This window comes from Natator depressus, chromosome 3 (assembly GCF_965152275.1).
Source record: "Natator depressus isolate rNatDep1 chromosome 3, rNatDep2.hap1, whole genome shotgun sequence".
In the NCBI taxonomy this organism is placed as follows: Eukaryota; Metazoa; Chordata; order Testudines; family Cheloniidae; genus Natator; species Natator depressus.
Genome location: NC_134236.1, coordinates 56,973,087 through 56,990,239, shown reverse-complemented (window position 1 = coordinate 56,990,239; position 17,153 = coordinate 56,973,087). Strand labels below are relative to the sequence as shown.

Below are 17,153 nucleotides of genomic sequence, written 5' to 3'. Positions count from 1 at the left end.
TACCATTCAGTGGCCCCAAAGTGCACCCAGAGTCGAATTATATTGAGAGTGGTGTCCCAGTGCATGCCTGGGTTCTCAGATTAAGTTTTCCCTGGGGTAGAAAACAAAGTGCTTGCAAAATTTCTAGAGCAAACAGTACAATATTTGGTTTCAGAACAGCAGCCGTGTTAGTCTGTATTTGCAAAAAGAAAAGGAGTACTAGTGGCACCTTAGAGACTAACCAATTTATTTGAGCATAAGCTTTCGTGAGCTACAGCTCAAAGCATCCAATGAAGTGAGCTGTAGCTCACGAAAGCTTATGCTCAAATAAATTGGTTAGTCTCTAAGGTGCCACTAGTAATCCTTTTCTTAGTACAATATTTATTTACAAGAGTCTGGTGAGCTCTCTTTAACAGGTGAAATGCCAACTAAATTACATTAACAAGGTGTAAGGCAACAAAAGGAGCTTTGTAAATTTCTATATAGAGATTTGTATTACCTTCAGAGGACTCTCAGAAGCTGTCTTCACTGTTACTCCCTTCAAAGACTGTCTGAGAATAACACTTGTCTGTGAAGAGGGTCTCCTTTGAAGGTCCTGCTGCTCTGGGCCAGGCCATAAATGGTCTTCTACTGCCTTTTCTTTTTATCTTGAATATCAAACCTGTATGCAACCATACCACTGATATTGATGTCACACTGTAATAGAAGGGATAAAAAGCAGTAACCTACCAACAAGGCATTAATTTATCTAAGGATATGTTATCTAAAAGGGCAATGGAGCCCACCTAAGGAAACAGAGCTTAAAAAACTAGATTTATACTGCAAATCAAAAACAATGATAAGTTAACCTTTCGAATGGTCAGTTTCTGCCACCCTTATACAAAGTATCAGTGCCTTGCACCACAAATAGTCCCACTGAAATCAATGGGACTAGTTAAGGGGTATTCACAATGAATAAGGGTGGCAGAAACTGGTCCTAAACAATTAAAGGAATCTTTCTGGTGTGCACTAGCGTTATGGGTTTAATAACTCTCATGTCCTGCTGAAACATTATTTTAAAAGAAAGTGGTAATGTTAAAAAAGTTTGCTAAAGGTGAACTGCAAGAGAATATCTGGAAAGAAAACCACCTTTAAAAAACTGTTTCTGAACTCAGATCAGTAACAAAATATCAGCCTGATCCTGCATTCCTTGCACACTCATAATTGTTAGTGGTATTTGTGGGTACATGTGGAAAGCAGGATTAGGCCCTATATAGAGAGGTAAGAATTATAAATACATAAAGGTTGAAATTCTGCTCTGATACACATCCCTCGCAGACCCACAGTAGAGGAGGGGGTAAGTCAGGTCAGAATTTGGCCCATACTCTTAATATATCTTTGCAAGTTAGCTTTTCTTTCACTCCTCTGCCAAGTTCTAAATCCAGAATGTCTTGATTTCTCCCCTCTATACATTAGGGCTATCAGAAGCATGTATAGGAGTGCAGTTTCATGCTTTAAGTTCTTGTGTCACCAACAGTGGTCATAGGGGAAACATGGAACCTGGTTCTCCAGACTTTGAAGGGAGGTGAAGGAAGAATTATCTGCAGATATTTTGTTTAAAATGTTAATATATTTTTACCATAGTTTTTAATTTTGCCTTAGTCAATATGGCAGAGTCTGGGCCAAATTCTGTACTCAGTTACACTGATGTCAATGAAGCCTGTGGAATTACTCTGCATTTATACCAGTATAACTGAGATGAGAATCTGTCTGCTCATCATTCAGTAGACTTATGCATATAAAACATGCACAAAAATTGGTAATTTCCTTCTCTAAACATTTCTTGTTTTTGGTTCTGCCAACTTTAGCAGGTGATCTATGAGAATGCAGTTCTAAGGTTTTCTGATAGCAAGGGTGAGTTATTACATATGAATATTTAGCTATGTTTATGTAAAGTCATTGTCTTTTCTTTTACTGTCTTTTCGTATACATTTCTATTCATTTTGTTTTCTCTTAAAGGAAACAGTAGATTTGATTGGAGAATCAATTCCCTTCTTTCTATCCAGCTTCCAAAAGTTACAATATTTATTTATTTTTTTTTTAAGGCAGAGGAGGGCTGTCTGAGATTCTCTCATTATTTCCCCTGATGCCAGATTCTGCCCCCACCTTCCTCAGAGACCCCATGATGTGGAAGTGTTCGCTGTAGCTGAGTGGAAAATGGGTTCTTATGGGGTGATTGAACTTGATGCAGAGAAAGAGGAAGCCAACTGATAGATTTGAATTGAGGGGTGATGTGATCACAGCAGCAGGAGAGAAAGATGATTTAGTGGCAACTTCTTGGATAGACAAGTGGTAAGGATAGGTCAGATGCAAGGAGTCCAGATAGATGAGGTTGCAGTAGTTGGAGAGAAATGTCCTGTGCATGAACTAAGGATTTAGCAGTAGGGATAGAGGGAAGCATACATTTAAGAGATATTATAGAGGAAGAAGTCCACTAAAGGCACTGAAAGAGTCCCATTGTGGGGGAGGAGGGGAGGAAAGAGGGTATGAAAAGCTAAGTGATAGGGAAGACGGTGGGTTTGTCACTACTTGTAAAGAAGGGAAGGAACAGAGATGGGTTAGGAGGAGAGACAGGAAAAAAAATCAGATTGTGACATTTTGTGTTAGACGCGGCAACATAAAAACCAAACCAAAAGAATTCGAACAATAAGATTAAGCAAAATCCTATTCTGGAAGGCACATACCCATGAACATCTCCATACTCAGTTCCAAATCCCACTCTACAGGTTTATCCATATATAGGTACATCCCCAGTTACATATGTACATTCTCCTCAGTGTATATAGGCATATCATAGTCTGCACAGACATACCATTCACCATATAGTACTCCTGGGAGAATTCTGCACTAAAAAATTAAAAATTCTGTGCACAAATATTTCAAAATTCTGCATATTTTATTTGTCAAAATAACACTATATAATCACACCAGTTTCAATTATTTTGGTAATTTATTTCAAAATACCTGCCACAACTATGTCTGTAACAATACAGACAACAAAAAAATTCCTTCAGGAGTAGAGAGTTAAAAAAAAACAACCTTTGACAACCCTGTTCCTATTTCTCTGCCCTCTCTGCCTCCAGAGTCTAGCCCCACCCTGCCCCAGACAATCATACCCCCACCCCACAAAGCCCAGCTGTAAGGCACCCCCTAACGCAGATAGTCACCCCTCCCCTCCTCAGAGCCTAGATGTGGAGCGTCCCCAGCCCAGACAGTCACACCCACTACCCCGCAGAGCCCAGGGATCCAGAGGGAGAAACAGACTGATGCTGGGTCCTGGGCTCAAATGGCGTTTCCTACGTGCCGCCTCCTTCCTTCAGGATGTGCTGGGAACCACAGCTGCCGGGAAAACCTCCAGCTCCCCCTCCCCAGAGCAGTGTCATCTATTTGTGAGCTGGGGAGCTAGGCACTGTCAGGTCCAGCAGTGCCAGGAGCTCTGCAGCACCAATTCTGCAGTGAAAAAGGAAATTCTATGCAAAACATTACAGAACTACTAACTAGTCTGTAACCTATCATTTAAATCAGCTTCTGTACCAAATGACTGGAGGATAGCTAATGTGACGCCAATTTTTAAAAAGGGCTCAAGAGGTGATCCCGGCAACTATAGGCCAGTAAGCCTGACTTCAGTACTGGGCAAACTGGTTGAAACTATAGTAAAGAACAAAATTGTCAGACACGTAGATGAACGTAATTTGTTGGGGAAGAGTCAACATGGGCTTTTCACCAAAGGCTCTTAAGCAAAGTAAGCTGTCATGGGATAAGAGGCAAGGTCCCTCTCATGGATTGGTAACTAGTTAAAAGATAGGAAACAAAAGGTAGGAATAAATGGTCAGTTTTCAGAATGGAGAGAGGTAAATAGTGGTGTCCCCCAGGGGTCTGTACTGGGACCAGTCCTATTCAACATATTCATAAATGATCTGGAAAAAGGGGTAAACAGTCAGGTGGCAAAATTTGCAGATGATACAAAAGTACTAATGATAGTTAAGTCCCAGGCAGTCTGCAAAGAGCTACAAAAGGATCTCTCAAAACTGAGTGACTGGGCAACAAAATGGAAGATGAACTTCAGTGTTGATAATTGCAAAGTAATGCACAATGGAAAACTTAATCCCAACTATTCATATAAAATGATGGGCTCTAAATTAGCTGTTACCACTCAAGAAAGAGATCTTGGAGTCATTGTGGATAGTTCTCTGAAAACATCCACTCAGTGTGCAGTGGCAATTTAAAAAGTGAGCGGAATGTTGGGAATCATTAAGAAAGGGATAGATAATAAGAAAGAAAACATCATCTTGCCTCTATATAAATCCATGGTATGCCTATATCTTGAATCCTGTGTGCAGATGTGGTCGACCCATCTCAAAAAATATATACTGGACTTGGAAAAGGTTCAGAAAAGGGCAACAAAAATGATAAGGGGTATGGAATGGCTTCCGTATGAGGAGAGATTAATAAGACTGGGACTTTTCAGCTTGGAAAAAAGATGACTAAGGGGGGATATGAAAGAGGTCTATAAAATCATGACTGGGGTGGAGAAAATAAATAAGGAAGTGTTATTTACTCCTTCGCATAACACAAGAACTAGGGGTCACCAAATGAAATTAATAGGCAGCAAGTTTAAAAGAAACAAAAGGAAGTATTTCTTCATACAACGCACAGTCAACCTGTGGAACTCTTTGCCAGAGGATTTTGTGAAGGCCAAGACTATAACAGGGTTAAAAAAAGAACTAGATAAATTCATGGAGGATAGGTCCATCAATGGGTATTAGCCAGGATGGACAGAGTGTCCCTAGCCTCTATTTGTCAGAAACTGGGAATGAGCGACAGGGAATGGATCACTTAATGATTACCTGTTCATTCCCTCTGGGGCACCTGGCATTGGCCACTGTCGGAAGACAGGATACTGGGCTAGATGGACCTTTGGTCTGACCCAGTATGACTGTTCTTATGTTCTTAACATGACTTCTGCATTGCACAGTGGCAGAGAGTTCCTCCAGGAGTAATATAGGTGAAGGTACAACCACTTATTTCGTATCCCTATCAGAAGTACAAGAGTTAAGGTTATGCTGTGGCAAATCTCACCCCACACATTCCATCTCCCAACACACCGTCTTTTCCTGCTAGCCAGGTAGTAGCAGGCATGGGGCTCACAGGATAAGGATGCAAAGCAGTGGCAGCACTAGGTTAATATTTTAGGTAGAGTCTATACCTGGACACTCCTCCGTGACAGCCAGTCTAGTCACGTTCCTTCCTGCTGGTGCTTTGGAGCCCCCTACTGGAATGTGACTGCACAGTCTGAGGCACTTAAAGACTTTATTGTTTATAGTGCAGCTGTTAATCTGGAAGGGCTAGTTTATTATATTAACTAAACTGTGCTCTGGGATAGATAACTTATTCTAAGACTATTTTCTCATTTTTCTGCATAGGCCAGTCTAGTGGCTAAATTGCTATTAGTGAAGGGCCAGTAAGCCCTACAAAGCCAAGGCAGATTGCTTCTTTGGGTAGCCTACTTGTTCTCTGGAAATTGTTTTTGTGTATTGTCCTGATAGTGTAGCCTGGCACATCCCCATGCCTCATCAGGCTTAGTGAAACATATTTCTCTTTTTATAAGATTTTTAAATATGGACAGATAAGAAAAAACCTACCTAATCAAAAGTTTTATGAGAGTAGAATACCAGTATCTGTAGCAAGTTTAAATAGCATAATCTTTAAACACTGTTCTATCTGGTGAGATGCATTGACACAGCTTTCAAGACAGCAGGAAACTTCAGTTATTTTAGATTGCAATACTGCAAGAAACATTAGACTGTTTTGTGTTTCAAAATTGCATACTTTAAAGGGTACATAGTAAAATAATGCAAATAATAAAAAGCAGAGGGATTCGCTATTTCATAGCAGTAAATCTGTTCTCTAGTGCATGTAGCACTGAAATTGAATACCACAGAATACAATACATTTTTAAGTGTGAGTTCTTACCTTTTATATAATTTTCAAACAGATAACCTACTTCTGCTAAAGTAATTGCTAATACATAATAAATGGTTATTGTTGGATAGATCAACAAAATGTGTTTGAAAAAGCAATCGTGGAACTTTAGAAATGAATCAGTTCTGCATTGATTAGAAAGAGCATTATAATGTCACAACAGATTTAAAAAACAGGATTGACTGGTTGGTTTGATAGGCCATAGGTGCACAGCACTATTATAGAAGACCCTGATTTAATTCATAATATTGGCCTCTGATTGCTTGAGCCATCATGGGCAGAGAGCTTGGCATGAACATTATGTAATATAGGAAGAGCCCACACTGCTGAAGCACAGTTCCTCTTGCCAAATGAGGAGCAACATGAATGGCTCAAAAAGGGTTCCCCTCAAGTTCTCCTCAGTGGAAGGATAGTAGCTGCAGTATGGTTCCTTTGAGTGATGGACTCCTATTTCTCTCAGAGATGACAGTCATGGAGGACTCCCCCCAAAAACCAATATACTGTGCTTGATCTTATACAGGTTTTTGTATCCCAATGGATTGCCTGATGAATATTCCTTTCTAACTACATTTCGGATGACCGGAAGCACACTTCAGAAAAGCTGGAGTATTTGGCAGGTCCAGGATTCGTCAGGAAAAGAACAAGTTGGAGTGAAGCTTAATAGTCAAACAAAGGCTCTTGAGTTTTCTTATAAAGGGCTGGATGGAAGTGTCCAGACTGCAACCTTTTCACATTTGCCTTTTTTGTTTGATTCCCAATGGCACAAGGTTATGGTCAGCATGGAAAAGAGCAATGTCACTCTTTTTATTGACTGCATTATGATAGAATCCTTACAGATAAAGCCCAGGGGCAAAATTGACGTGGATGGCTTTGCTTTGCTGGGAAAACTTATAAATAATCCTCAAATTTCAATTCCGGTAAGTTTCAAAATCTTATATTACAGAAAAAGTGCTAGAAAATCTTCTCTCTTGTAACATTTTTTCTGGTGAACGTATCTTCAAATATCTTGTGACCAGCTAAGGGGTTTAAAAAAGTACAGACTAATGTAAAGTTAAAATTAAGTTTTAGCTCTTTATTCCAACAAAATTGAATCAAGTCATGTTTATAATGCAGCAAATTATCTTAAGATATTTTTGTTGTCAACTGTATTATTTTTGTGAGAAGACTCAATCAAAACCAAGGCATAAGTTTGAAAGGATGCAGTGCTTGGCACAAGACAGGCCTCGAAAACTAGCAATAAGCTGCACATTTTTAACAGAGAGGGTAATTAACCATAGGAGTAAAATTACCAAGATGAGAGGTGGATTCACCATCACATGAAATCTTTAAATCAAGTCTGGATGTCTTTCTAAAAAATAAGGTCTAGCTCAATCTGAATTTATGGCTGGTACAGAAAGTACTGGGTGAAATTCTATGGCCTGTGTTATGCAGGAAGTCAGATTAGATCATCATAATAGTCCTGTCTGGCCTTAAAAGCTATGAAAACAACATGCCCATAATATATGTCACAGATAATACCCAATTTGATGGACTATTAAACCTAAAAGTTTCATTTATCTTGCACTAGTATATGTTTCTCCCTGCCTTTTTTGTGTTCTCTTTAAACTGAATAAAGAAATCAGTTGTTGGGGGAGGGGAAAAGGGAGGATGGTGTGAGGTTCCAATCATTTCACTCTAATTGACTATGCTGTATACTGTATAAATACCTCAACATTCTTTGTTATTTAGGAGGTCCAAGGCACATTTCAGTGTGTTGTTGGAATATATTACTTAGAGTAGTATAATTTTTAAAAGAAATAAGTTGTGTTTCCTAGTCTCCTTTTCCAATATTTTACTATGGCTATATTTATTGTACAGAATAGCTTGGCTTCTTATAGTTGTACTGTAAAAACATGTTCTTTTAAGATAAATTCTTTATTGTTTGTTGTCACTATGATTGCTTAGGAGAGTTGTTGGTATAGCTCTGTTAGAAAATTATGCTGGCCTTTGAGCCTTTACAAGGATTTATGCCCAAGATTTCTGTTATGTTTTTCAGAGGCTAAAAGTTCATGTGGCTTTACATTGTATGCTATCATTCTTTTTTATCTAAGGGTAAACCAAATAATCCATTATAGAAACTAAACAATACAGAGTACATTATAGTTTGAAAACAGAAAAAAGACCCTCTTGAAAATAGGCCTTGCCAATTGTTTGTGATAAAAAACCCCCACCCATTAGCCCCTTCTTGTTCAAATGCTAAATGCTCTGTCTAGATTCTCAGATGAGGTAAAACTGGTGAAGCTTCATCAACTTTAGTGGTACTACTCCAATTTATATCAACTGAGGATCTGGACCCAAAGGATCTCAAAGGTATTTAGTTATCTATCTCCTATGGATTTCCCCAGTCTCCTGGTTATAATTATAGGTCAGTTATATAAATCAGTGTTTTATCATAGGTTAGCTCTAAACTTATTCCTGTTACTGAAAACAAGAAAGGAATAAAACTTCAATAAAACAGTGATTAAGTGATTGCTGCTACAAGGTGCTGAGCTCCCCATAGCTCCCACTGATTTTAGGGAATGGAGGATGTACCTCACTGCAGGCACTTGCATCTTGCTGGAGCTGACCCTCAAGCTGCAATCCTACTTAATTTATATGTTTAAACAGGTTAACCAGTCTGAACCAGTTAAATGGCATGTAACATCTAAACGGCAGCCCTTATCAACATCCAGTGCACAGAGGTGGATTTGTTCCATAGCTCAGATTAGGAGAATTGCTTCAATGTAGTGTGCTACGGCCAATGGTCTTGGTATTCTAAAAGATATTGCCTACATTTTTTCTGCTCATGTTCATGCTGTGAATTCGAAGTTCAAAAGGTGGAACTCCTGCTATAAATGGTCAGTTAACACAAGCAATTGATGTACTGAAGTAGCGCCTTGAAGAAGCAGAATTAGATGGAAAGAATCTAGGTAGGGAATCCTGCAGTGAAAAAGAGACATAAAGGAAGCGAAACTTTAAAGAAAAAAAGAAAAAGAAAAAAGAAAGAAACTGTACCAGATGGGTTCAGAATGTACTTAGAGTATCCTTGGTTTATGTTAGTATAAATTTAACAAATAGCAGATAATATGCTACTTGTCAGATACAGAGCTGTGGGTAGTCAGGCCTAGTGTTTAGAGCAGGAGTTGGTAACCAGGAGTAGGAGCCCAAGATCAGAGCCAAAGGTCAGATGCCAGAGCTGGAAATCAGGAATTGGAGCCTAGAGTAAGAACCAGAGTCCAAGGCCAGAACTGAAGTCAGGAATGAGGGTCAGAAACTGGTTACCTGAGAGTGAGGAAGGGCTGGGAACAAGCTGGGAACAACTCTGGGCTTTGAACAGCCACAACTTGCTGCTGTTCTTAAGAGCAGGTCTGCTAATCCCCTCTGCCAGTCAGGCAGTCTGACCAATAGGTTGATTCTACTGCAAGCCAACTGTGATTCAGCTGTGAGTCCTCTGTCACTCACTAGGTAAGTGGAACTAGTGGTCCCAAGCTCAGCTACTAGCTCTCATAAGCCAATATGAACATAACAAATTAGTAATCTTACAGGACCCATCTGTGTTACCTGCCCTTCCTACCATGGGATCCTCTTCAGTTTTTTTATATACTGTAGTTGTATACAGACCCCTCCATTTGCATTTTCTGAGAGTATGAATTTGGGAGCGTGAGCATTTCTCCCATTGCCACTACCCTAGCAAAGATTTTCTCCAATCTCCCTGAGAAAGGGACTCAGTTATAGAGCATCTTGCTTCCACTTTTCCTCCAGGATATTATGAATTCTCAGGCCTTAAAACTCAGCATGTCCAAAGGAAGGGGCATATGACCTGGTACTTTTATCAGTGTTTCTAACACTTGAAAGATATATTTACAGGACAATCCTATAGGCTAAACTTCACAGAAAGAACTGAAACTTAATGGAGAATAATATTTCTCTTGTGTGTATGCAATTAATATAGTGTAAAAGAAATTGGAACACAGAACATACCTACAATCCTAGCTCCATTTATGCCAATGGGAGCTTTGCCATTGATTTAAGTGGGGCCAAGATTTTACCCTAATGTTGAAAAAATGCTTATATATGCTTAATACAGCAAATAGTTTGCTAAAGAACAGTTGAATAGTGTATAAAGTTAAACCTTCCAACATATAAATCTCCTTCTTCATGTAAAGATACTGTTTACAAGAGTTCGGTTCACGATAAGTTCCAATTACTAAGGCTGCCATTGATTGTACTGGGAGCCCCAGGCATATATGAGCAATAATCTGGTTTTAACTTCACTCAGTGATTACTCTAACTGAGGCACCTCATGTATCTGAATACTCTCAATTTATTTTGCTCATTTGTGCTGGTAGATTTCCATTTTTCACCTGCATGTATTTTCCTCCCAAACACTTCCTTCTGACACATTCCGAGTATCCAATTGTATACTGAAACGCCTCAATACAAAACACTGATTTTCTGTAAACTACATGGAAGAAGATTGTATTGCAGGATTATGCAGTGTAACTCTCATGAAAATTGACCCTATGTAACCCACATTAAAAATACCACTGTTTAGGCTGGGTATTAAAGAATTAATGAAAGGACCTAGGGGGTTGATTAACTGCTCTTTTACACTGGTGTAAAATCAGTGATTTAACTGAGAGGAGCATCAATAAAGATTGAAAGGATCTCAATACAGATCTGATTAATTGTACTTTTACAGCTGTATTACCTTTTGAATCACCCACTAGATGGCAATAAAACCAATGAGGCACACACAAATCAATTCACTGAACAGGTAGTTCAACAGATTATAGAAAATGTTTTAGATTTATTCTAAATGCAGTGGAACACATTTTCTTAAGGCGTATTAGACAGCTAAATGTCTCAGTGAGAGTTGGCTCTTGTGCTGTTGTACAGCAAATACTACCTTGGAATCTCAGGCCTCATTTAGATCCCATTTATGCTTAATCCACCTCAGTTCTTGCACAGCACAGATAAAACAATAGCATTTTTGGCTCTGTTGTTAATGTTTTGCAAACCTGTGGCATTTTACAGGCATTTTCAGATATCTTAGGGGATGAGATCATGTAGAGAAAAATAGAACTAGCCCAAATAATATATATTTGCTATTTAAATATATAATAAATTAACCTCCCTAGCAATATTAGAAAATGGATTAATCATTTAATTCCTATAAAACACTAAATTATTGCATTTATAAGACACCAATCACTATAGTATCTAGGCATTGTAAAATGGTCTGCTTTGCGTATGGTTACAAAAGAATTCCGAAATGAATGGGTTGTAGCAGGGCATGATGAAGTAATCAACTGACCCTGGGCATGATGAAGTAATCAACTGACATTAGGGCCCAATTAAACCATTTCCATCACAGAACCATAATTCTATAATACAGGTATGTGAAATTAGATATTCTAAATCAGCCATAGTAAAGATGAAAGTGACAAGATTTGTTCTGTGTGTGTGTGTGTATATGTATAAAAAACATAGTGGTAAAAGTCACACATCATATACTGCATATGCTATAAGTATAATATTTGATAGATGGAGTGATACAGAAAAGAATCTTTAGCTAACCATAATTAACTCTGTGTGCAACCTTATGCAACTTACTTTTTTCTCAAGAGTACAATCCCCTGGACATTAATGGGGCTGCTTGCATGAATAATTTCTATTTACATGAGTAAGGTTTGCAGGATTGACCCCTTATTTTCAGTTTTTAAAATGCACTTGTCGCCATGTCTCTTTCATATATGACTTCTTTATCCACTGTTAAAAAACACAAATAGTGAAATGAGAAAAGCTATTTTAATAGGTTTCAGAGTAGCAGCCGTGTTAGTCTGTATTCGCAAAAAGAAAAGGAGTACTTGTGGCACCTTAGAGACTAACCAATTTATTTGAGCATAAGCTTTTGTGAGCTACAGCTCACTTCATCGGATGCATTCAGTGGAAAATACAGTGGGGAGATTTATCTACATAGAGAACATGAAACAATGGGTGTTACCATACACACTGTAACCAGGGTGATCACTTAAGGTGAGCTATTACCAGCAGGAGAGCGGTGGGGGGGGGGGGGAAACTTTTGTAGTGATAATCAAGGTGGGCCATTTCCAGCAGTTGACAAGAACATCTGAGGAACAGCGGGGGGGGGGGGGGTAAACATGGGGAAATAGTTTTACTTTGTGTAATGACCCATCCACTCCCAGTCTCTATTCAAGCCTAAGTTAATTGTATCCAGTTTGCAAATTAATTCCAAAAGTAATTGCTGAACTGGAATTAATTTGCAAACTGGATACAATTAACTTAGGCTTGAATAGAGATTGGGAGTGGATGGGTCATTACACAAAGTAAAACTATTTCCCCATGTTTATCCCCCCCCCCACCCCACACTGTTCCTCAGACATTCTTGTCAACTGCTGGAAATGGCCCACCTTGATTATCACTACAAAAGGTAGTCATCCCCCAACCTCCCCGCCACTCTCCTGCTGGTAATAGCTCACCTTAAGTGATCACTCTGGTTACAGTGTGTATGGTAACACCCATTGTTTCATGTTCTCTATGTAGATAAATCTCCCCACTGTATTTTCCACTGAATGCATCCGATGAAGTGAGCTGTAGCTCACAAAAGCTTATGCTCAAATAAATTTGTTAGTCTCTCAGGTGCCACAAGTACTCCTTTCCTTTTTATTTTAATAGGTTTAGTTTATATTAGTTCTGACATCTCCATGTTCTTTTCTGAGCACCTCAATTCTGCATTTCTCCCCTAATAACTCTTTGTGCTGATGTGTGTGGGAAGAAAGTATGACAAAGTATCCTCATATGTGTGCAAAGCACCCTCAAAATATTTCTCTGATGCAAGGAAAACAGTGTCATTCTTCATGACCTGTTCAACAGAATATAATCCATGGATAGTTTGGTTATGTGGGAAGAGACCTATAAAGCAAGGCTGGGCTGCAGTTGCTCTCTTTTAAAAACTGTCACTCTCTTTTCTTTAATGGGCTCCAAGCCAGCTGCAGCTTTGAACAATTCACTCATAGTTAAACTTATTTTTTTTCATTTTAAAAATAGCTTTCATCTAAGCCTAGTTATACATTATAGCCAAAACAGAACATTAAGGTTGCAAAGTCAAGTATTCAAAAGTTAGGAAATGCCAGAATTAAGGGTGCCAGTGCAACCTTAATTTGCATCCCCCTCTCCCTTCGCCTTTGGGAGTCTGTATTATGATATAGTCTTGAATTACATGGTCATTTTTTCCCACAGGACCCCTCCTCATTCAGTGAATGGGTAGTTATTCAGTGTTTTTGTTTAATGGGGCATTTCTATGGTGCTGTCACCATACTATCTGAGCTCTTCGCAAAAATGAATGAATACATCTTCACTACACGCCTGTGAGATTAGTTGGGGAACTGAGACAGAGTGATTAAGGTCAAAATTGTCAAGTGTTCACCAATTTTGGATGTACAATTTGAGATACTGAGGGCCTGATTATTTCGTGTTTAGCATTATTTTGCACTTTATATGTCAAACCACAGCTGACATTGACTTCAGTTGGAGCTGTAAGTGCTCAGCACTTCTGCACATCTGTCCCCCAAGCTGGGCATCCAGAAAATGAGGAACACACAATTAGTGGCCAAATGTGAAAATTGTGGTTTTGGTGACTTGCCCAGCATTGCATAACATCTCTGTGGCAGAGGAAGAGGTAGAATCCAGTTCTCCAGAGTAACATTCAACTGCCTTTAGTTTAAAAGACCATGTTTTCTCCTCCTAAAATCCCCTGCCTCATTCACTACACACCTTCCAATATCTGCAATAAATGAGGCAGGGGTTCTACCGACAACAGTCTCCTTCAGTACACAACCATGAATCATTCCAAAAGCCTTCCCATCTCGTGCACTGAATGAGGCAGGGTTCCTGTGGGGGAAAAAATTGCATATGATCATGTAATTAAAGACTGTATTATCATGCATACATATAAGGACCCAACTGAAGTTTGTATATGACAACCTTTAATTCTGGCATTTACTAATTTTTCAGTGTTTGACTTTCCAGCTCTAACATTCATTGAATGTAGTTTTTTAATGTATCTTTTAAAAAAAATTGTAAAACAAAACAAACAAAACCAGACAAAAACAGAAATTCCAACACTCAGAACTGTATTGACCCCCAACTTGGGTCATCAGCAGGGTCCTCATTTTTAGAACCATAGCACAGACTTCTATCACTTGATCTAATAGAGTAAATGGTGGCAGTGGTAGACTATCTTCTATGTGGACCATCCATTAGAGGGGGGCTGAGAAACACACTTTGCCAGCAAATTTCACAGCAGGGGACTGTAGAGACTCAGGACTCCTGAATTCAGTTCCAGATTCTGGAGAGGAGTGTCCTCAAGTGGCTATAGTGTCTTCTGCCCCATCTACGCCAGCCTGTCTGTGTTCCCCTTTCCTTCTATTCAACCACCAGCCCATTGATTCCTGCCCCTTCCCCCTCTGTTTTTATCCAACCAGATACCCAATCCCTCAGCTCCTGCTCATCTCCTCCTCTGCTTCTGTCTAACCCCCGCTCCAAATCTTCTCAGCTCCGGTTCCACACGTTCCTATCCAACTCTCACACCACAGCTTCTGACCCTCTCCTCCCTGCACCTATACACCTGCTACACACCCCAGCTCCTGACACACTTCCCTCTGTTGCTATCAAAATTTCTGCTCAAATAGTTAGTTTGACAAAGCAATAAACAATTGAAAACAGAGTCTTATAATGGAAAATGTCAGGCAGCACTACTAGCTACATCTATGATATCAAAGAAAGAAACTCTTTGGAATATCAAGACTGGTTAATCTTTCGATGCCTAGAGTCAAGATTTCCCTTTATCAGTTATGGGATATATTGAAACCAGCATCGTAAGGTGTAAATATGAATTTTGAATGTCCTGTTCTTATTATTTTGTGTTATAGCCTTACCAATGCTTAACTATAATTTACATCATGCACTTATGTATATATGCAATTGGCTTTGGTTAGAGCAAGCAGGAAGGTTTCAAAATTATTGTTGGAGAAGTGAAGTAAATAAGTGACTCGCAAGTAGGGAAGGAGAGCCAAATAAATAATGCAGAACCGGTGAAAGAGCACACCTGAAATGTGGAGTGTCATGAACAGCAAATAGAACAAGCTAGTTAGGAAGAAAGTTGATATAGTTAAGGACCTAGGATGGAACAAGTCTGTGGAGCGTTTCAAAAACCAAAAGGGGAGATTTTAAATTAGATTCAGAGAAAAATGAGATGCCAGTGAATGTGACAGAGATTGGGGACTATGGCACAACATCCTTGAGGAAGAGAGCAGTCTAGCCACTGCATTCTGGAAACTCTGAAATTTCGGAGTAAATATAGAGAACAATAAAGATTTGATTGCAAGAATTTCAGTAAAGGCAGAATCAAAGTAAAGAAGAATTCTAGCAATTTTCTGGAGGTGGCAACTGGCAAACTTGAGGACATAGATGTGGCAGTAAAGGACTTCAATCTGTGAAGCATTAGTGAGGTACAGTATATGGAGTAATGTGGAAACGAGGAAGTCAACATAAGGAACCAGATAGGAATGGAGGGATCTAAGAATGAGTCAAGGGGGATGAAAGCTGGGTTCTAGCTGCATAGAAATCATGATCAAGATTGAAATGAAATGAAATGAAAGTCCTAAAGACTCATACTTCTTCCTTGAGGTTCTCAGGAAGGCTAGATCTCAACCTTTACGTATTACGAGTATATTTTACAACAGAAAAAAGCATCACGCTCCTTCCTTCCCATTCCATCTGGTCATAAAGAAGGGAAGGTTGTGACCCCCTTCACCAGTTTTGCAGCCTGAAAAAACATGGAATAGACCATTCATTATCTTCATGACCACAAAAATCATGTAGAATGAGATGGGAAAATGATCTAAGATCTCACAAAAAGAAATATTATGCATGTGTACTAAAATAATTTATATGGATGTACCTGTATTTAATGTACCATATGGTACATTACATACCAGAGGACATACCTCTGAAGCTATTTACTGCATCTATTCACCCAGTCATTTCCAGCTGAGGGTATGTAAAGCACACTTTCCTCATCTATGCAGACACATAAAGGATCAGTTGTTAGTTCTTAGAGGCAAAGAAGTGGTTTTATTTCTGGGTCATTTTACAGAGCCAATGTGAAAATATTGAAGAAGATGTGAAATCTCACAAAGGTATATCAGCCTGCCCCAGAATGTTTCAAGTGTATATATGAGTCAGGTCTCTAGAATTCCTCCTACTTAGACCTGCATTCATTGTCAGACCTGTCATTCTTTATCCACATACCTGTCTAGTTCTAAGGAAATCATTTTATGAATGTGTATTCATTAATAAAACAACTTCCACAGCATAATATAAACATGAAAGAACACCTGTTCTTGGACATGACCAACTGTAGACTTCCTTTTCCCTTAATTCCTACAACAGGTTTTATGCCCCTTTCTAAATACACAAACAGATGATAGAGCAAGGGAAGAGCCAAAGGTAACTAGCCAGTCTGTTCTAAAGAAGTAAGCTCCAGCACCTGATACCATTCAGTTGCTGAGCACCTGCTGTTTATGCTTAATGTTAAAGGAACTATAAGTGTTATATGTGTTATATATCCCTTAGACTGTAATCATATCTCTTGTTTTCTACTACACAACTTTTAAAACCCAGAGATGGCTGATCAGAGTGTTCATGTTATTGAAACCTGACAAGCATGAACATCTGGAATAAATTAATCTCATTTTATCCCCTTCACTAGTTTGAAATCCAGTGGATGCTGATTCATTGCGACCCTCTACGACCACAAAGAGAAAGTTGCAGTGAACTTCCAGCCAGGAGATGGGTAAGGGGCTTCCTCAGCCTTACGTTCCTAGTATTCATACTATCATTGGGTCTACATCTTCAACCTTTCCCTCTGGGCTTCCGGCTGTTATCAGTCTCCTCATTTTTCTTATGGTTATAGGTGTCTATATTTAGCATCTGTGTCTGGGACTTGGTGCCTTTCAAAATGGTCTCGTGGTTTTAACTCTTCTCTTGCTTTCTTGCTTTTTTCTTATCAAACTACCTAAGGCAGAGATATTTAAAATGTGTGCCTCTGT

General features: G+C 39.1%; 1 protein-coding gene across 1 annotated transcript in view; it reads left to right on the top strand.

The window, feature by feature from the left end:
- Nucleotides 1-17,153, top strand: part of COL9A1 (collagen type IX alpha 1 chain) — a 104,141-nt gene that overhangs the window by 4,784 nt on the left and 82,204 nt on the right. Inside the window, exons 5-6 of the mRNA XM_074947920.1 lie at nucleotides 6,521-6,917; nucleotides 16,814-16,897. Coding sequence (XP_074804021.1) covers nucleotides 6,521-6,917; nucleotides 16,814-16,897 — 481 coding nt within the window. The remainder of the gene's footprint in view (nucleotides 1-6,520; nucleotides 6,918-16,813; nucleotides 16,898-17,153) is intronic.